This window comes from Hylobates moloch, unplaced genomic scaffold (genome assembly GCF_009828535.3).
Source record: "Hylobates moloch isolate HMO894 unplaced genomic scaffold, HMol_V3 SCAFFOLD_12, whole genome shotgun sequence".
Classification (NCBI taxonomy): Eukaryota; Metazoa; Chordata; class Mammalia; order Primates; family Hylobatidae; genus Hylobates; species Hylobates moloch.
Window position 1 is genome coordinate 80,827,326 of NW_026652287.1, and position 21,444 is coordinate 80,848,769.

A 21,444-nucleotide genomic window follows, 5' to 3' on the forward strand; every position below is an offset into this window, starting at 1 on the left:
CCTTTCTTAGTTGTATATGTAGATGGTCTTCCTTCAGTACTGATCTCAGCATATATTTTCATGCTTTCTTACAGGTTATAGAAAAAAATAGTTAAGGGAGCTTCAAATCTCTTTTAAGGCCATCTATTTCTAGTTAAAAAAATAAAATTTTATCAAACTATTCTCTTTATACAGGTGCTGCACATATGCCAGGAGCTGATTCAGTGGTTTCATCCAAATGTAAAGCAAAATATGGAATTATTTCAACATATAATAATAACTACTGTTACACTTATGTAAGGCAATAAAAATATTTTTGGCAAAAGCTTGTCCTGCTTTCTTTTTTGAGCATAATTTATGTTTTACAATCTTGTTGGCCAAAGTGTGACCTGTGTCTGTTTTTGCTCTGGTGAGTGCAACTAAGAATGATGACACTGTCATTTTTGTTCTTTTCTCTGTTTTGCATGATAACATTAATAACTTTCACAAGGAAAAGTATTAACTAGCAAATATTTCTGAAAAACTCAGACAACCACAAAGATTCTGAGCATTATTTGAATAAAAAACTAAAACTTCAAAGTTGTTTTTTTTTTTGTCAGTATTACAATCAGTACCCAAGACACCAGGAGAGGAAGTATTCTAGGCTCACTAAAATGTAACTTTGAGACATTTATTATCATACTTTATAGCTGTACTTCTCTTTACTGGCATTTGGTTTCACCTGCCTGGCAACATGCATTCATATTTTATATTTTAATTGAAGAACTTTTCACTAGAAAGATTCATAATATTATTCAGAATTGTTGTTTATATCTTGCTACTACTATTATTTCCCACAGTAAATGTAAATCAACACAGTAAGAATAATAAAGAAAATTCCAAACTTAGCAAATATAAACAATATCATATGAATGGCATAAAATGTTAGCCAAGATGAAGTAATCTTTTACAATTCCTGTATAACGTGCATTGCCTTTGAGAACAAAATTATTACTAAGGACTTTACTGTTAATATAAAATTAATCTTACTAGTTCAAATTTATAAAAATGTAAGGTAGATAAATTACATCATCTGCTTTCTCTGTGAAAATGTCAAACTGTCTATGGATCAGTTATAGACTTCTATGGACTACCAATGACACACATACCCACTTTACTATAGGAAGAGTTTGTTAGATGTATTTATAATGCCTATATAAAGCCCTCATATTTATTTTTCATTTTAATTTCATACTCATTTTCCTTAGCAAACTCTAAAAAAAAAGGCTGGTGTGTTTATTTGAACAGATATCCACAACACATTTACATTTCCAGACCCAACTTCTCCCCCAGCTTTCAGACTTAGATGCCTGTTAGATATCTATGCTTGGATATCTCAAAAGCATCATCAACTTACTATGTCCATAATGGAGCTCCTGGATAGTCTTCTGCAAAACTAGTCCACCTTATTATAACATCATTCATTCAACTGTTCAAGCCCAAACATAAGATTCAATAGAGTCTTCTTTCTTTGACATCCCATATCACCATCCAGTTCATTAATAATTTCTGTTGACTTTCCTCTCAAAAATATATATCTGGAATCAGACAACTTCCCATTTTGCAGTGCTGCCACCTTTGTCCAAGTTGCTACCATCTCATCTCTCACTCAATCTACTCACTACTTTATCACTAGTCTCTCTTTGTTTCTACTTTTGTACTCGCACTTGTAGTCTCATCACAGCATCCAGACACACATTTTCAAAAAACAAATAAAATCAGGTCAGAACTCTCCAGAGGCTTCCTACCATTCTTAGAAAGAAATCCAATGTTCTTACTATATGGCCTGCCAGGCCTATGTGTTCTGCTCTCCAGCTACCTCTAGGGAGCCTACCTTGCTTATTCTACTGCACACATATTAGCATTCGGTTTTTGCACTTGTGATTTCTTCTGCCTGGAACACTATGACCCCTGATATTTGTGTGACTGTTCCATTACTTTAATTAGCTTTTGTTGCTGACCATATTAAATAATAGAGCTTCAACCTGACCCCTCTAATCCTACTTTATTTCTCTCTAGTCTTGTCACTCTGATATTGTATTATATATTTATTTATCATAGTTTTCTCCCACTAGACTGTGAGTTCCATGGTGGTAGAGACTTTGAATTCATCATAAGCCACATACTCAATGAGCAGAGGTATATATTTGATGTATCCTATCCTTTGGTTACTTCTGTGGAAAGCAGAATTCTAAGACATAGAAGAGATAGTAGAATCTCTAAAAAGGAAAAAAATCGGTCATCAAATTTCGGGGGAATGGCACTCTGTGAAGGAAGAAAACAGAGTGTAGGAAATTTGGCCTTGGTCTACAGAGTGAGCACAGGAGTGACAATTATAATCAAGAGGACACTCATGCAGTTTTGAGATATTTTATACCTTTCCCACTGAGGGGAAGCTAATGCCAAAGAATCCATATACTGAGAAATTTCCTTACAGCCTTCAATCAAATTCATAGGTTAAAACTTAGAGACGTTATTATGGTTATGTACTTAAGTTGTGTTCAATATTAACAAAAGTTAAATAGTGAACACTTCACCTGATAAATATTTAACACAAGCACAGAATAAGTCAACAAATTCCAGCAAAGGTCAAATTTTACATGCATTGCATAGGCACCAGTTTAAATCTGTAGTGAGAAGTTTTGTATGTCTTTACCTTGGTCTTTCCTGCCTAGTGACTAAACTGGTATTGTTGAGGTGAAAGAATATACATTAGCCACAAGAAGAGTTGTAAAGAGAAAGGTGGAGTAACAAGCATTCATTGGAGGTGCCTGCTCTATGCTACAATAAACTCTCTAGGTAGTCATTGGTTTCAACTGACTTTGGAGGGAATAACTGTAGGTAATTCATCACTGAGGACTTTGGCAGGGCAAATGGATTTATGGACTTTAGGTTCTAACTAATGAATTATTACCTGGTTCCTGATGGGGAAGGAGTAATGGGTTACCAAGTAAAACAATATAGCTTATAGGTCTCAAGTGGCTTCCCTTGTAACCAATTAAATTCATTAGTTGAATGGTCCATCCCACCACAAGTCCATACAAAATTCAAATAGTAATTTCAACATACTTGTTTCACCTTAGTCTTCTTGAAACCATTAGTCAAAAAAGGATTACAATGTAGATTTGCTAGAAAGGCATACCAGCCTATCTGTATATTTTCCATTGCCTTAGACAGTAATGTTTAGTGAGTAGGAGGTTACTACTTCAGATTTACCTAGGAGAGAATTAGTTAGATGTTCTTTTTAGACAAATTCAGCCCCCATTAATGATAACTATTTCTACCTGAATTTCCAGGTGGCTTCATGTGACCACTAAATAGCGTAGACTACATGCAACAGTCACCTGCTAGGCAGTCCCTTCATTGGTACCAGAAGATCAACATTTGGTTTTATATGAATGTATAAATCCTGGCTGGATCTAATTTAGCAGGCTAAATTATATTTTATCATCTGTCCAAGTAGCTAAAAACAGGAAATTAAAATGTAGTTCCAATCTTAACAATTTCAACTGTTTGTGTAGAGAAGACATGTTTTCTATGAAGAAGACATATGGCTGAATTTAGTTATTAAAATTTTAGTGCCATACCTCTCGAATAGCTGTACAAAACTCACTCTGAAGCACTTTTTTGAGGGATTGTAGCTTGTGCACTGGTACTTCTCCAGATTCCTGTAGTTTTTCCAGTAATTCAATTGCTCTTGCAACATCTGAATGAAAAAAAATGAAAATAGAGAAACCTAGAATAAATTGTATCTCATCAGCTCAAAGTACTATTATTCCAGTTGGATGATGACATTGAAAAGCAAGTGGAATTAAATTGCATAATCAGAACTTATATTCATAGCTTATTGGTCTCATCTTTTGGTAAAAGGTCATTTTAATTTGTTCCACACATTTGTCACTTCATACATTTTCTTTGATGGGATTTCATGTAATTTGTGTCATACAAATGAATTTGAATATTATGTCAGTAAAGAGTTGGACACATGTCTATTATTTATTCTGATACTCCAATAACAAAACTAATCCGTCAATTTTACCTCTGAGGTGCTTCCTTTCAGTTCAACTTTTCCTTTCCCATTTCAATTTGTCATAGCTACACGTTACATGTATTACTATGATGAATGGATTGCTGTGTATCTCCGCAATCTGTCTATAAACTTCTTGAGGGTGGGAACTTGTCTGGTTTGGTTACCATTGTATCCTCAGGGTATGGTATATTATAGTGATTAAAATTAACGCGCTTTTTCCATTTCACTGCCATTGCATTATTTCAGACCCTCGTCATCTCTCCTCTGTCCAATTGGAATTATTTCTTCTCCTCCAGCCTCTTCAAATGGTCCAGAAAGTTATTTTCCCAAAATAAGTCTGATCATGTGCCCATCTACCAGCCTTTAGAACAGTACTAAGCAAGAGTTTTCAATAACAATTATTTTAAATCCTTCTCTTTCACTTAACAATATCAAAGGTTAATGTATTAAGAAACATGTAGTCTTTTATAGCCATAAACTTTAAAATTCCCTAGATTATTTCATATTGCCAAGAGAAAATAATTCAATAAAGGGTAATTTAAAAATACTTATGGGTGATCTCTTCTACCCTTGTTGCTACAGTAAATAACTCACTGAAAAGCCACTTAGGCATTTACGTCATAGGATATGAGGTTTTCGATTCCTAAGTGCCTAGCTCCAGAAAGAGTCCCACATCCCTGCCATCACCTTATAGATTTATCCATTCACTCATCCATCCAGTATTTTGAGTTTCTGTTATTAACGCTTGGTGCCAGCTTAACAAGAATATGATACTCCCTTTCAAAGCTCGCAATCTAATGAGAAAGAAATATAATAGCATAGCCACCTACAATAAAATTGTTAGCACCTCAGAATCTGGGTGGGGTTAGCATAGGTGTAAGTATCTAACTGAATAAAATAACAAAAAGTGACTTTGATGGAGACTCTCTTTGAAGTAGTCATTTTGATTGCCAATCGTGGGCCAAAGTAGCACAAATCATTAAATCAATGTGACACTGCCAGTTTCCAAAGTCTGTCTTTTAGTACATAAACAGGAAGTCTACATAGTCAATTGGGCAAAACCAGACACTTCCGTAATCAATAAGGTAGCAAGCTGAGATTTTATGCATTTCTAACTGCAAAAGATACTCTACCTAGGCTACAGTAAGCCATGATTGCACCACTGGACTCCAGCCTGGGAGACAGAGTGAGACCCTATCTCTAAAACAACAACAGAGAAAAATTCTACCTAGATGCCCATGGATGCATGGAACTCTCAGAGCTCATTATTTTTTTTTTCCCCTAAAACTCGCTCTTCTTTTCCTTTGTTCCATATTTCCAAAAATTTCTTCCCCCTAACAAGCCATCCGCTCAAGCAAAACTATGGTGTTTTTCACACTCCTCTTGCATACACGTAGTCAGCAAGTGCGGTAGATTCTATCTTGGAATTGCCTTTTGTAAAGAGCCCTATCACTCTCATGGAAGTCTTCATTTCTCGCTTGCAGTACTGGAACATCTCCTAACTGATCTCCTTTAAATTAGTCTTCTTTTTTCAGTCCGTCTGCCACATTGCTTCTATAGTAATTATCCTGAATGGTAATCCTAATTATTATTCTCCTGCACATAAAACCTTCCCTGGCTTCCCATTCCCTACAGAGTAAAGTTCAGAGCACTTAGGGTTACATATAAGGCCCTTAACAGCTGACTTCTTCTTGCTCATTTCAGAACACCTCCTCCTGTCCATCCTACAGTGGGGCCATCCCAAATTTTTGCTATTTCTAGGACATGCTACAGAATTCCACACCTATGTCTTGTCACATGTCCTCACCTGTTCCTGAAATGCAATTCATTCATTCATGCAGTAGTGCTAGCCCTGGGCTGTGCACAGGAGACAGTGGTGAAGGAGATAGCCCCTTTCTCTTGCTTTCATGGAACTCACAGGCTTGAGGGGCAGGGGTCACAGACATGCAATAAAGTGGGTGTGTTCTATAAATGAAGCATTACGGGCTTGTCCATGGATGTATAACAAAGACATTTATCATCATCAAAGAAGTCAGGGAGGATCTATTTGTGGAAATAACTGCTAAGCAGAGTCCTAGGTAGGAGGTGTAAGTGGAGAAGGAGGGAAGAATGTTCAAGACAAAGGGAATAAATGCAGATCAAAGGCTTGTTAAGAGAGTGTGGGATATTCAAAGAAATAAAAGGCGTTTATTATAGCTAAAGCTGAAAACAGGGTGAGAGTAGCAAGATATGAGTGGCGAGAGATGAGGTAGACAGAAATCACATCATGATGGGTGTTTAAGGCCATATAAGGGCAGACTTGGCTTAAAAACCATCTCCTCAACAATGTCTTCCCTGACTCTCTGAAGCAGCTTCAGTTGCTATCATGTCTGCATTTCCACAGTTCTTTGTTCACTCATCTATTATAATAATTACTACCCTCTGTTTGCATGTACATCTCCCTCCTTTATCTCTGTGAATGTATACACTTCTTCAGATGTCAGAAACAAAATATCTTATTCGTTGCATCCACAGAATTCCACGTCCCTGTGTCCTGACACATATCATCCCCTGTTCCTAAAATGCAGAATACCTAACAAATGTCAAGTGTTTAATGCATATTTGTTGAATGAATGAGGGATTCATTGATGAGACTGGCTCAGAAAGGCAGGTGTTAGAGGTCTGTGTCTGTGTGAACCTGTAACTTCTCGTGAATCGAGAACTCCAGATTATTATCAGCCTGGGTTAAGCCTTGCTTAGATCTGGACTAGGAGAAAAAGGCAAGCCTAAATCTGCAGGCTGAAGAGTATTAGAGACTACACTGGGTGAAGTCCAGCAAAATTGAAAATGATACTATCCTGAATATTTTTACTAGTTCTCAACCTGGGCTGTGCATTGAAATTATCTAGGGTGCATTTAGAAGTTATTAATGCCTGAGACCTATGCCAAACAAATTAAACCAGAATCTCCAGAACGGTGGTTTTCAACCTTAACTGCATATTAAAATCAACCAGAGAGGCTTTTAAAAACACAAATACCTAGGTCGGTCCCACCTGGAGAGTTTCTGATGTGATTGGCACAGAGTGGGGGGCTGGGCATGGGGCTTTTTTAAGCCCTTCAGGTGATGCTAAAGTGCAGCCACAGTTGAGACCACTGCTCTAGTTCGCATGGGTAATTTTAAAGCCCCTGTGTGATTCTAATATGCAGCCAGGGTTCAGCACCTCTGCTACATATTATTGGTTCTATATGCGAATGTGTTTAAGAATCACCCAGAAGAGCTTATTGAAATGCAGATGCCTAATCCTTACCCCATTTGAGAGACGTTGATTCAGAAGGCGTGAGGATAGGGCCCCGGAATATGCCTTTTAAGCACATACTCAAAGTGATTCTTAGTAATTGTTAGTTTACAGACCCCAGAGAGAGAAAAGTGAATGAAATGATTTTTTTAGGCTTCTTTCATTCCAGAATTTCAGAAGCCCTTGTACTATTATTCTTTAATATAGTGTGTAACATGGTGCTGAGTGGGATTCTTTGAGGAGTTTCAGAATTAGTCCTAAAAGCCCACAGATGATAGCAGTTAGTGCTAAGGAGGTTGTTAGCAAAGGCTGCTCATTGGAATCACCCGTGAAGTTTTTTTTACCTGAGCTATTACCACAGACCAATTAAGCCAAAATCTCTAGGAGTGGAATCTACTAAACAAGTTGTTGTTTTTTTTATTTTTGTTTTTTAGCTTCCAGATAATTTCTAAGACCATCAAAAGCTGAGAAAAATATTGTTCAAAAAAGAGCCATCAAGGAAACCAGACATGTCTCCATTAAGACATAAAAGCTGAGCCAACCCTTTTCTATTACACCACAGGCCTTTCCCAGTCCTCATAAGAGGTCACTGGGAGATGAGAGAAAATTCAAGAATTGTTAAATCATTAATTTGACACAGTACTTGGTCTTTTGCTTCTCTTCCAACAACTAAGTAAGGAAGGCTCTGACAGAAACAATTGTAGCTAGTGGGCGTGCCTGAAAGAAGGGAGACTAGCATCTCTTTCCTTGTGGCACAGGCAATGAACTTGGTGACCCGCTTGCCCTCTCTGTCTGAGCAGAGGGAGACAGCTGAAAAGCAGTGCCCAGTGGAGCCTAAACCATCTTGGGGTACCCCTTAAGCCATCTAGTGGGTACCCCTCCAAGGGAGTCTTGCAGTATAATGTCAGGGATACACAGCAGATGGTAAAAGCCAACAGAAGTCTCAAAACCAGAAGTGGGAGAGATCAAGTTCCTTCAGCCAGGCCTAGACGTTTTGGAAACAAATAGGTGGGAGTGATAAACGGATATGAGGCTGGAGTTTTAAACAGAATACTGATTCCCTTCAGTTCTGTAAGAATATCAGAAACCTGCAAGGCCAGGTTCCAGAAGGAAGCAAAAGAAGGCTTCGAGTCAGCAACATACTTTTATTCTTAAATCCATTGGAATAAAGTGTGTGTGGTTTATTTATAACAGTTCCCTTAGGTTCTTGTTCAGAACCTCCTGATGCTTGTTTTATGAAACTCTTCTATCACATTTGATTAGTAACAGAGAAGTTTGGGTTTACTAGTATAACTCAGATCAAGAAGAATATTAGATAAGAACCGGGGAGGCTGCCAGGTAAGCACAATGAAAGCAAGAAGGATTATTTTCCTAGAACCTACTCCTCCTATTGTCTGCCACCTCTAATGAATATCACTCTCCCAACGCATAGGGCAAATACTTTGCGTATTACACTTGCCTCTTTGCTCTCCCTCACAGACCCCATTCCATTAATCATTACTCCTAAAAGCAATAATAACTGTAGTAAACTTTTATTGAACATCTATGATATGGAGGTCATTTTATGCTAAGAGCTTTGCATTTTTAACCCATTTTATCCTTATAACAATCCTTATAATGCTAATGAAAATATTGAGACATAGAAAGTTTAAGTAATTCACTAACAAGTAGGAAATCTGGGTTTCTAATCTAGATCTAAGTGATTCTAAACTCTGTGCCTATTATTTTTTTTCAATCATGGCTTTACTTTTAGAAGCTTCTTCTTTGACATTCAGTACTTTAACCATAGCTCTGTACTCTGTAGGCTTTCTTGGTCAGAGGCTGAATTCTTAACCTTTCTCTCCTCAATAAAGATTCACCTTTATTCTATTTATCAGTATACCTCTGACAAGTAGTATTCAATGATCATCAGAGTCACCTGGAGAGCATTTAAGTGATAGACTGGAGTTGTTCTTAGCCTTCACTGCTCAGTGGAATTATCTGGGAGCCCTATAAACACAGATGTCTGGATCCTACCTCCCCAAATATACCTGTATTTCTGACTTCCTCGGTCTGGGGCATGGCCTGGGAATCAGGATTTTCAGGCACCAGTGATCATAATCTATAGTCATGTTGTGAATCACTGATGTCGAGCCCTGAGGTACACATTGGGAATTCTAATAACAATGTTACTTCTAATACTAATTACTGTCACATATAGCGTTGATTACGTCCTTGTTCTAAACATTTTACTTCTCTTAACGGCACTCAGAGGGAGGTGCTATTATTATCCCTGTTTTATAGAGGAGGAAACTCAGATCCATAGAGTTAAAATTGCTCCTCTAAGGAAAGAACTTGTAAGTAGTGAATCTAGGCAATACGACTCTAGAATCTGGGCTCCGTTTGAAATGTGGCTCATGAATCCAAACACTTAAAATCATTCCAGGAACCTCTCCTTCTCTAAGCTAATCTGATCAACAAGTCCTTGCTTGAGGTTCTTAAATTTTAGTTAACATACAAATTTACCCCTGGACCGTTTAGAGGAGTTTTCCCTTATTCTCGAGGAGTACGTTCCAAGATCCCCAATGGATCCCTAAAACCACAGCTAGTACTAAACTCAAATGTCGTCTATCAAAACATGATTCTGTTCATGTCTTCTACTTACAAATGTAAAGCCTTTTCCACTGTAACTAAGCGCTTATCATGCACTGTGGCCATAGCTTGCAGTTTAAGGTGCTTAACAGACGTGAATTTCTTTTTCCTTCTTCACAATTTCGTGGATAGAAGATTCATTATTACAGTAGATCTTAGTGACCTCAGCATCTGACTTTTTTTTTCTTTCCCTATTAAGTCAATCTGTTTCACCTTTTTACTTAAAGGAAGCACTTTATGATTTCTCTTTGGCATATCCAAATTGCCAGCATCACCGTTCTTGCACTTTGTGGCCATTATTAGTAAAATAAGAGTTGCTTGAACATAAGCACTGTGATACTGTGACAGTTTAGCATTGAGATGGCTTCAAGTGGCTAACAGGTGGGTAGTGTACGGATACCCTGGACAAAGGGAAGATTCAGGCAGGATGGAGTGTGATGGTGCAAGATTTTCATCACACTTCTCAGAATGGTGCACAATTTAAAATTTATGCATTGCTTATTTCTAGAATTTTTGATTTAATAATTTTGGATTGCGATTGACTGAGGGTAACTGAAATTTTGGAAAGTGAAACCACACAAAGCAAAACTACAGATAAGGGGATATTAAAAATTGAGATTAAAAAAAGAGAGGGAGAGGTGGAGCCTTAAAATCTGTTCTTTCAGTACTCATCTCAGATGATTCTGATGCAAGAAGTGGTTCACAAATGCACTCTGCAGATCACTGAGTTTAATACATGGTCCAGAACAAAATGAGTTAATGGCCATCATTTAGTCAGTGCTTACTTGTCTCACTTAGATCACCATGTAAAATCCTTACTATTATATCAAGAGATTACTATTATTTATACTGCACAGTTAAAAAAAAAATAAAAACAACTAAGGCTCAGAAAGATGAATCATCTGGCCCAAAGCTATGCAGCTAACAAATGGAGAGGCCAGAATCCAAAACCAGCTGTGTTTGACTCCAGTGCCTGTGCTCTTGTTTATTCCTCTACCCTGCCACAGAAAAGGGATTCAAAATAAAATAATAAAGATATGGCAAATTTATTTTTTAGATACAGCAACGTGGACAATTGTGAGCTTGGGTAAACAGTTATAACATTGCCGAAAGCCTCATATTACATTATAGTATTACCAATGTGTTTATAGTGATGACAGTGGATCATTGAAAGATGATCACATCATCATCAATTGCCTGATAGTAAAGTGCCACATTGTCAAAAGACTTCCTTCAAAATAGCTGGAACATTATAAACAAAACAAAAACAAGAACAAAATATTAGAACTTAAAAAATTAGAATTTAAAAGGGATGAGCTTACAGTGATCTAAAGGAGTTCAATTATCTTTTCATTCTCTAATGATGAGTTTTCATGAACTTGATTGACATTTAGACTGTGGAATTTGACTTATGATGCATCCAAAGCTGGAACGTGGATAATGAAGCAGCTGGGTCATTTAAAGTTACTGTTCACTAATTCCACAAAATGTGTTGAGCACTCAAGCTAACAATATGGATTATCTATCCCAAAGCCATCCACAACCCTCTAATCGCTTGCCATCTTCTACTACAGAAACTGAAAAGAGAATGCACTTCTTTTTCCAGACTCTACTGCAATTTTGCCAAGTTGTATTAAGTGTAAAGTCACTGGGTATGGCTTCCAGGAAGGCCTTCGAAATGGACAAACTGCTGGCATAAGCCTTCAACATTTTCATCTTTGCACCCTTCCTCTTTCCCCTTTCTTTTGACAGATATAATGCCTTGAAGTGCCTTGGAGGTAAAACTCCCATTTTGTGATCACGAAGATAACTGCCATGTGCTAAGGATGGTGGAGCAGGAAGAAGGAAAGGACACAGGCCTAATGTCCTCACTGAGCTGTTGAACTAGCCCTGAACTGTCCAACCCCATGATGCTTGTCTGTGAGAAAAAATATATGCTTCACTGTTTGGTTATCTGTGGCTTTCAACCAAATACAAGCTAGCTGCCAGGGGAGCAGGTGACTTTAAAGGTGCTTTTCTAGGTTTCCGGGATAATATTGATGCTATAGAGACACTGGAGTAACCTACAGTGGTCTTTTGATTAAGATCGTCATGGAAGCCAATCTGGGAAAGGTCTGGGAAATGACCTATGGACTGAGACTGGAAACGTCAGCCATGTAAAGATCCAAAGGAGGAGCATCCAGACAGGAGGACAGAAAGGGCAGAGATGCTAAAGTGAGGGAGTAAGCCTACATGTGGAAGGTCAGACAAAACCAGTGTCAGTGGCACACTGTAATCAAGGCGACAAGCGATAGTAACAGTGATGTTCTGGTAAATAAATAACACCAGCTACTGACTTATTACTAGTTTTTCGAGGTGCCTAAAAATTTTACCAAATAATGTTCATTTTAAAAATCTAATACAACAACAGCACATGTGTACCAACAACATAAAATAAATGGTAAATAATGCTTGGTACTTCTATCACTGTGATATGAAAGGAAACTGTCAATTTAGAAGTTACTAATGAGACATGACAATCGATGTGTCCTACTCATCTGACCCTCATCTCTGCCTTAATCTGCCAACAAGGGCCGGGCGCGGTGGCTCATGGAGGCCGAGGGGGGCAGAGCACAGGGAGTTCAGACCACGGTGAAACAAAAAAATTAGCCGGGCGTGGTGGCGGGCGCCTGTAGTCCCAGCTACTCGGAGAGGCTGAGGCAGGAGAATGGCGTGAACCCGGGAGGCGGAGCTTGCAGTGAGCCGAGATTGCGCCACTGCACTCCAGCCTGGGCGACAGAGCAAGACTCCGTCTCAAAAAAAAAAAAAAAAAAATCTGCCAACAACTTGCCGTGTTCCTCAAATGCAGACTAATTGGCAAACCCAAAGAAGAACTGGTTCAAGTTAAATGTGTTCAAATTTTAAAAATTTACTCAGTATGCTATTGAAAATACCCAACTTTATATTTGTTATCAAAAACTAAATGATCATGGGATTTGGGACAACACTGAAGTGTATCACAAAAAAATCTGACAATACTAGAGTCATGAATTTATATAATGACAAAATCCTGGCATTGGCTGCTCAAAGTGTTTGTCAGACCTACTGCAATGAAGGGAACAATATATGATACAAAACGAAAAGCTATAGTTCTTAAGAGATTCTCTGGAGGTACTTATTTCATTTGAAATTGATTACCTACCCAATAAACAAATCTTTAGGTATACAAAGCTTAAGATACAGCCTTCTTTGTTAAACAATTGCTGTTATGTGGTTAAAATCAGTAATGCGTTCCCAGTTTTCCTAGGAACTATATTTAGCATTTTTTCTTTTTCTTCTTTCCTTTTTTTAAAATCCTTCTTATTTTCTTTCCTAAACAGCTAAAACTGAAGTTTGATTTGCCTACCACTACCCCAGACATCATGAAATCAAAAGTTTTACCTTCCTCTCTGTTTCAGCTTTCATTTTTTTCTCATTATATTTGATGTCTTTCCTTTTTTTCTGTATTTTTACCTCACTTTTGTATTTAATCTTGTACATATGTTTTTATATCCTTACAGACAACTATAGCCTTGTTCCTAATCCCAGGGAAATTAGCTTATTTTATTTTTTCTTATTTCCAAAAATGTAATCTCTTTTTACACACCTGAAGGAAGTTGAACAATCTATTGCCTGCCCTTGTTAGGCTAAATACTAAAACACCTGTTTCCTATCAATTTTGGTGTCCAGCGTAGAATCCTGACAATTGCAGACACCTAAAAGTTGTTTGTTGGGGCGGGATGCATAATTCTGTAATCCCAGCACTTTGAGAGGCTGAGGTGGGTGGATCACTTGAGCCCAGGAGTTTGAGACCAGCCTGGCTAACATGACAAAACCCCATCTCTACTAAAAATAGAAAAATTAGCCGGCGTGGTGGTGGGCGCTTGTAATCCCAGCTACTCGAGAGACTGACGAGGAAGAATCACCTGAACCTGGGAGGCGGAGGTTGCAGTGAGTGAAGATCGTGCCGCTACATTCCAGCCTGGGCAACAGAGTAAGACTTTTCTTAAATATAATTGATTGCATTAAATAAAATATTAAATATTGATTTGTTATTTGCAAAATCAAAATATTGCAAATATTTTCTCTGATTCTGTAAGTTGTTTGTTTACTGTGTTGATAGTTTCTTTTGCTGTGCTGAAGTTTTTTAAGTTAATTAGGTCCCATTTGTTAGGTTTTGGTTTTGTTGCAATTGCTTTTGATATCTTTATTATGAAGTCTTTGCTGAACCTATGTCTAGAATGTTATTTCCTAGATTATCTTTCAGGGTTTTTAAAATTTCAGGTTTTATATCTAAGTATTTAGTCCATCTTGAGTTGATTTTTGTATGTGGTAGTAAGGAAGGGGTTCAGTTGCAATCTTCTGTATATGGCTAGCCAGTTATAACAGCACCATTTATTGAATACAAAGCCCTTTCTCCATTGCTTGTTTTTGTCAACTTTGTTGAAGATCAGATGGTTGTTGGTGTGCAACATTATTTCTGGGCTCTCTATTCTGTTCTGTTGGTCTCTGTATCTGTTTTTGTACCACTATCATGCTGTTTTGGTTTCTATAGCCTTATAGTATATATAGTTCGAAGTTAGGAACTGTGATGCCTCCAGCTCTATGGCTTTTTGTTTTGTTTTGTTTTGTTTTGCTTAGTATTGCCTTGGCTATTTGGGCTCTTTTGTGGTTCCATGTGAATTTTAAAATAGTTTTTTTTTTTTTTTCTAATTCTGTGAAGAATTGTAGTTTGATAGGAATATAATTGAATCTGTAAATGGCTTTGGGCAGTATGTCCATTTTAATAATATTGATTCTTCCTATCCATGAGTGGAGAATGTTTTTCCATTTGTTGTGTCATCTCTGATTTCTTTGAGAGGTGTTTTGTAATTCTGATTGTAAAGATCTTTTTGCCTCCCTAGTTAGTTGTATTCCTAGGTATTTTATTCTTTTTGTGGCAGTTGTGAATGAGATTACATTCTTGATGTGGCTCTCAGCTTGAATGTTGTTGGTGTATGGAAATGCCACTGATTTTTGTGCATTGATTTTGTATCCTGAAATTTTGCTGAAGTTGTTTATCAGATCAAAGAGCTTTTGCACACAGTCTATGGGGTTTTCTAGGTATAGAACTAGATAGTCTGTAAACAGGGATAGTTTGACTTCCTCTCTTCCTAATTTGGATGGCTTTTCTTTCTCTTTCTTTCTCTTTCCTCATTGCTCTGGCTAATCCAGTACTATGTTGAGTAGGAGTGGTGATAAGGCATTCTTGTCTTTTTCTCATTTTCAAGAGGAATGCTTCCAGCTTTTGCCCATTCAGTATGATGTTGGCTGTGGGTTTTTCATAGATGGCTCTTATTATTTTGAAGTATGTTTCCTCAATGCCCAGTTTATTGGAGGTTTTTAACATGATGTGATGTTTAATTTTATCAAAAGCCTTGTCTGCATCTATTGAGATGATCATATGGGTTTTTAGTTCTGTTTATGTGGTGAATCACATTTATTGATTTGTGTACATTTGAACCAACCTTGCATCCCAAGGATAAAGCTTTTTTGATCGTGATGGATTAGCTTTTTGATGTGATGCTGGAGTTAGTTTGTTTACATTTTGTTGAGGAGTTTTGCATTTATGTGCATCAAGGGTGTTGCCTTGAAGTTTTCTTTTTTGTTGTTGTGTTTCTGCCAGGTTTTGGTATCAGAATGATGCTGGCCTCATATAATGAGTTAGGGAGGAGTCCCTCCTTTTCAATTTTTTTGGAATAGTTTCAGTAGGAATGGTACAAGTTCTTCTTTATATATCTGGGAAAATTTGGTCATGAATCCATCTGATCTTGGGCTTTTTCTTGTTGGTATGCTGTGTATTACTGATTCAATTTCAGAACTTCCTATTGGTCTGTTCTGGGATTCAATTTCTTCCTGGCTCAATCTTGGGAGGTTGTATATTTCCAGGAATTTATCATTTCCTCTAGGTTTTCTTTTTTTTTTGAGATCGAGTCTTGCTCTGTTGCCCAGGCTGGAGTGCAGTGGCGCAATCTCCACTCATTGCATGCTCTGCCCCCAGGTTCACGCCATCCTCCTGCCTCAGCCTCCCAAGTAGCTGGGACTACAGGCGCCCACCATCATGCCCGGCTAATTTTTTGTATTTTTAGTAGAGATGGGGTTTCACCATGTTAGCCAGGATGATCTCCATCTCCTGACCTCGTGATCTGCCCACCTCTGCCTCCCTCCTCTAGGTTTTCTAGTTTGTGTGCATAGAGGTGTTCATAGTACTCTCTGAGGGGTTTTTGTATTCCTATGGAGATGGTGGTAACATCCCCTTTGTCATTTCTAATGGTGTTTATTTGGATCTTCTCTCTTTTTTTCTTTATTGGTCTAGGTAGCACGCTTTCTATCTTATTCTTTCAAAAAACAAGCTCCCAAATTTGTTGATCTTTTGTCTGTTTTTTCATGCCTGAATTTTCTTCATTTCAGCTCTGATTTTGGTTATTTTTTGTCTTCTGCTAGCTTTGGGGTTGGTTTGCTCTGGTTTCTCTAGTTACTCTAGGTGTGATGTTAGGCTGTTAATTTGAGATCTTTCTAACATTTTGATGTGGGCATTTAGCCCTATAAAATTCCCTCTTAACACTGCTTTAGCTGTGTCATAGAGATTCTGGTATGTTATATCTTTGTTCTCATCAGCTTCAAAGAATTTCTTGATTTCTGCCTTAATTTCATTGTTTATCCAAAAGTCATTCAGGAGCAGGTTAATTTCCATGTAATTGTATGGTTTTGAACAATTTTCTTAGTACTGATTTCTGTTTTTATTGTTCTGTAGTCTGAGAGTGTGGTTGATATGATGTTGGTTTTTTAATTTGCTGAGGATTCTTTTATGGCAGATTATGTAGTTGATTATAGAGTATGTGTTATGTCTGGCAAGATTGTTTGTTGAATAGAATTGATTGTATTAAATCAAAATTTCATATTCTATTTATGTAAGTATTTGTATTCACTAGTTAACAATGATACTATGTCAAACTCTATTTAACAACATTTAGAATTCTTACAAATATGAATTCTAAGAAGATGAGGATTTAAGGAACTGGACTCTATCTTTCTATAATGATTAAATATAATTGTCTAAGTGAAGCAGAAAAGAACCGAAGGGTATGACTTGAAAATAGATTGGAGTTCATTTTATTAGCACTTATGAAAATTATTAGGGAAGTCATTTTTTAAGCTCTCTGGGGAAGATATTTTAAAGTACGTTATCCAAACTACAACAGTTTACATGCAGACAAATTTTTTTAGAAAATGAATATGATGGGCATGTAGGCACTACCTAATTAAGTACACTAGAAGTACAGCTGTAGGAATAAAATAAAACCACTATGTAACAGATGAGCAATATGATATAACTCAACAGTGCACTGCTGGCTTCCCATCCTGTCCATCCACACTATTCCTTATTTACATTCCATCTATGACCTCAATTGATTTTAGATGCAGCTAGGTGAAAAAATAGAACACCTTTCACAGAGCTTCAAATTTAATTTAATTCGAAGTCTATGTATTTTACCTTTTCTTCCCTAATTTCTTATCGGTCTAATGATCTCTCAATAAGAGTTAAATAATTATTGCTGGCATGTTAAAATGCAAGCCACAAATATATACCAGTTGTAATATTTCCCTAACTTAGTACATAAAAAACAAACTACCTTTTATATTGGTAGTGTTCCATCTGTGCGCTTTGTAAAAATTGAGAGATTTTTCCCTGTAATTATTATCAGTAAATCCCAGTTCCCTTTTATAGCGTTCAGGGAATTGGAAGAGAAAACTTATCAGGAAATTGCTGAAGAGACACCCCATCGATTTGTCTGGGTGTTTTTGGAGAGTTTGTTATAAAGAAACTACAAATTTAACTTTTCCTGTCCTCAAATACATCCTGTACTAGCAAATGGATGAATATTTTTTATCTAAACTGACACTTTGATATATAATTCTGCTGTAAAGCTCCTTAATAATGTTTCCTCTTTTACCTTATCACTACTATATCACAATGTCATCCGTTTTCTTCATTACTTTGAGAGTTGTATGATGAGGTTACTGTGGTGCTATCTACATCTTTAAGGGGTAATTAGAGGGCAAAGTAAAGCTTGATGTTTGCAGAAGTTGTTATGGTGAATAGTACATCTATTTTGTTGAGAACATTATCACTACAGGGCAGTACAAAATATTATTTATAGTTAATTTTTGTATGTAGTGAAAGGCAGGGGTCCAGCTTCAATCTTCTGCATGACTACCCAGTTATACCCAGGACCATTTATTGAAGACAGTGTCTTTCCCCCATTGCTTGTTTTTGCCAGCCTTTTTGAAGATCAGACGATTGTAGGTGTGTGGCTTTATTTCAGAGTTTTCTATTCTGTTCCATTGGTCTATGTGTCTTTTTTTTTTTTTGTACCAGTACCAAAATGTTTTGTTTAATGTGGCTTTATGGTATAGTTCAAAGTCAGGTAGTGTGATACCTCCAGCTTTGTTCTTTTTGCTTAGGATTGCTTTGGCTATTTGGACTCTTTTTTGGTTCCATTTGAAGTTTAGAATAGTTTTTTTTCTAATTCTGTGAAGAGTGCCATTAGTAGTTTGAGATGAATAGAAATGAATGTGTAAATTGCTTTGGAAACTATGGCTATTTTTATGATATTGATTCTTCCAATCTACAAGTACGGGATGTTTTTCCATTTATTAGTGTCATCTCTGATTTCTTTCAGTAGTGGTTTGTAGTTCTCCTTGTTGAGATCTTTTGCTTCCTTGGTTAGCTGTATTCCTAGGTATTTCATTTTCTTTGTGGCTGTAGTAAGTGGGATTGTGTTTTTGATTTCACTCTCAGTCTGGACATTGTTGGTGTATAGAAAGGCTACTGGTTTTTGTACATTGACTTTGTATCCTGAAACTTTACTTAAGTCATTTATGAGCTCTAGGAGACTTTTGGCAGAGTCTTTAGGATTTTCTAGGTATAGAATCATATTGTCACTGAAGATATATAGTTTGACTTCTTCTTTTGCTATTTGGATCCCTTTTATTTCTTTCTTTTGCCTGTTGCTCTGGCTAGGACTTCCAGTACTACGTTGAGTAGGAGCAGTGAGAGTGGGTGTTGTTATCTTGTTCCAGTTCTCAAGAATGGTTTGACCTCTTGCCCATTCAGTATGATGTTGTTTGTGGGTTTGTCATAAATAGCTTTTATTATTTTGAGGTATGTTTCTTCAATGTCTAGTCAACAAACATTGAAGAAACATACCTCAAAATAATAAAAGCTATTTATGACAGACTAGCCATCAAAGAAACATACTGCTTTAATATTTAAACATTATCAAAACATTAAAACATTAAAAACCAAGTGAAGTACTTTATTTTATAATAATAAAATAAATTAACAACTGAGAGATAAAAAATTAAATGTAAGGGGCACAAGTACAATTTTATTACATGGATATATTGAATAGTGGTGATGCCTGGGGTTTTAGTGTAGCTATTATTGTCTGATTAAAGTATGTTGTGCCCATTAAGTAATTTTTCATCACCCACTCTCCTATCCTTTCAAGTCTCCAATGTCTATTATTCCACACTCTATGTCCATGGGTACACATTATTTTAACTCCCACTTATAAGTGAGAAAATGTGGTATTGACTTTGTTTCTTAGTTGTTTCACTTAATGGCCTCCAGTTCCATTCATGTTGCTGCAAAAGACATGATTTCATTATTTTTTATGACTGAATAGTATTGCATGGTGTATATATGCCCCATTATCTTTACCCAATTATTCACTGATGGACACTTAGGTTGATCTTTGCTATTGTGTGATAAACATACAATTGCAGGTATCCTTTTGTTATAAAGATTTTTTTTTTTTTTCCTTTTTTAGATAACCAGTAGTGGGATTGCTGGATCAAATAGTAGTAGAGTTCTATTTTTGGTTGTTTGAGGAATCTCTATACTGTTTTCCATAGAAGCTGTAGTAAGTTACAGTACCATGAACAATGTATAAACCTTCTGTTTTCTCTGCAGCCTCATCAACATCTGTTATATTTATTGACTTTTTAATAGTAGCCATTCTGACTGATGTATGATACTGTGGCTTTAATATGTATTTATCTGATGATTAGTGATTTTGAGCATTTTGGGATTTTATAGAGTAAGTATAAATCCTAGTCCTAGACTTTAGATATTTTTCTATGTTTATAAGAATCTTTTAAACATTTTTCTATGTGGGCAAGACCATCACTATGCTTTTTTCTAAAATTAAAATGAAAACTTATGAAAATAACTCAAAATAATATAACTAAATTAATAATTTTAGCTTAAATAAGAGTATATAGTTGTAAAATTTATTTATTTTTAATCAACAAAAAAATTGCATACACATTATATACAACGTGATGTTATGAAACATGCACATACTATGGAATGGCCAAACTGTGCCAATCCACATATGCATCACCTCACATGCTAGTCATGTTTTCGTGGTGAGAACACTTAAAATCTACTCTCCTAGTGATTTTCAAGAACACTATACAATGTTACTAATTACAGTCACCATGTTTAATGATAAATTTCTTGAACTTATTTTTCCTATCTGAAATTTTGTATCCTTTGACCAAAATCTCCCTAGCCCCCACCTTCTAGTAACTACCATGATAGTCCCTGTTACTATGAGATGAATTTTATTATACACACAAATGAGATCATGCAGTATTTGTTTTCCTTTGTAGCTTATTTCCCTTAACATCATGCCTTTCAGATCCATCATGTTGTTGCAGGTGACAGGATTTCCTTATTTTTCAAGGCTGAGTAATACATGAAAATGTGGTATACATACACAATTGAATACAGGTTGAATATCCCTAATCCAAAATTCTTGTGACTAGAAGTGTTTCAGATTTTGGATATTTTTGATTTTGGAATATTTATATATACGTAATGAGATGTCTTGGGGGTGGAACCCAATTTTAATCATGAATTTTTTTCTGCTTCATATATACCTACACATGTAGCTGAAGGTAATTTTATGCAAGATTTTTAATAGTTTTGTGCATGAAACAAAGCTTGTGTACATGAGCTCAGGTGTGGAAATTTTTATTCACATTTTTTTTTCAAAGATTCAGCAATTAGTGTTTTGAAACATCTTTTGCTCCATGATCATTTACTTATTATTACTTGCTTTTATCTGTATTTTTTCCGTATAGTTTGACTAGCTGAGTGTGTGTGTGTGTGTGTGTGTGTGTCTTTTAATGATCCTACATTTCTTCACAATTCCAATCTAGTGACATCTTGCTTCTTTTCATATAGAGATCATTTCCTTCTACCATTTAATTTTGATATCTTCTTTAAAGTAAGTGTTATCTATAATTTTAAAATTTCCAAGAATTTTTTTTTTTTTTTTTTTTTTTTTTTGAGACGGAGTGTGGCTCTGTCACCCAGGCTGGAGTGCAGTGGCGTGATCTCAGCTCAGTGCAACCTCT

The 21,444-nt window shown here is 36.4% G+C and overlaps 1 protein-coding gene and 1 long non-coding RNA gene across 2 annotated transcripts in view; one reads left to right on the forward strand and one right to left on the reverse strand.

Annotated features, from left to right (window-relative positions):
* Nucleotides 1–483, forward strand: part of LOC116479053 (uncharacterized) — a 103,994-nt gene extending 103,511 nt beyond the window's left edge. Inside the window, exon 3 of the long non-coding RNA XR_009208842.1 lies at nucleotides 175–483. This is a non-coding gene — a long non-coding RNA (uncharacterized LOC116479053). The remainder of the gene's footprint in view (nucleotides 1–174) is intronic.
* LIN7A (lin-7 homolog A, crumbs cell polarity complex component) overlaps nucleotides 1–21,444 on the reverse strand; it is a 144,766-nt gene that overhangs the window by 90,249 nt on the left and 33,073 nt on the right. The window contains exon 2 of the mRNA XM_032170827.2: nucleotides 3,606–3,724. Coding sequence (XP_032026718.1) covers nucleotides 3,606–3,724 — 119 coding nt within the window. The remainder of the gene's footprint in view (nucleotides 1–3,605; nucleotides 3,725–21,444) is intronic.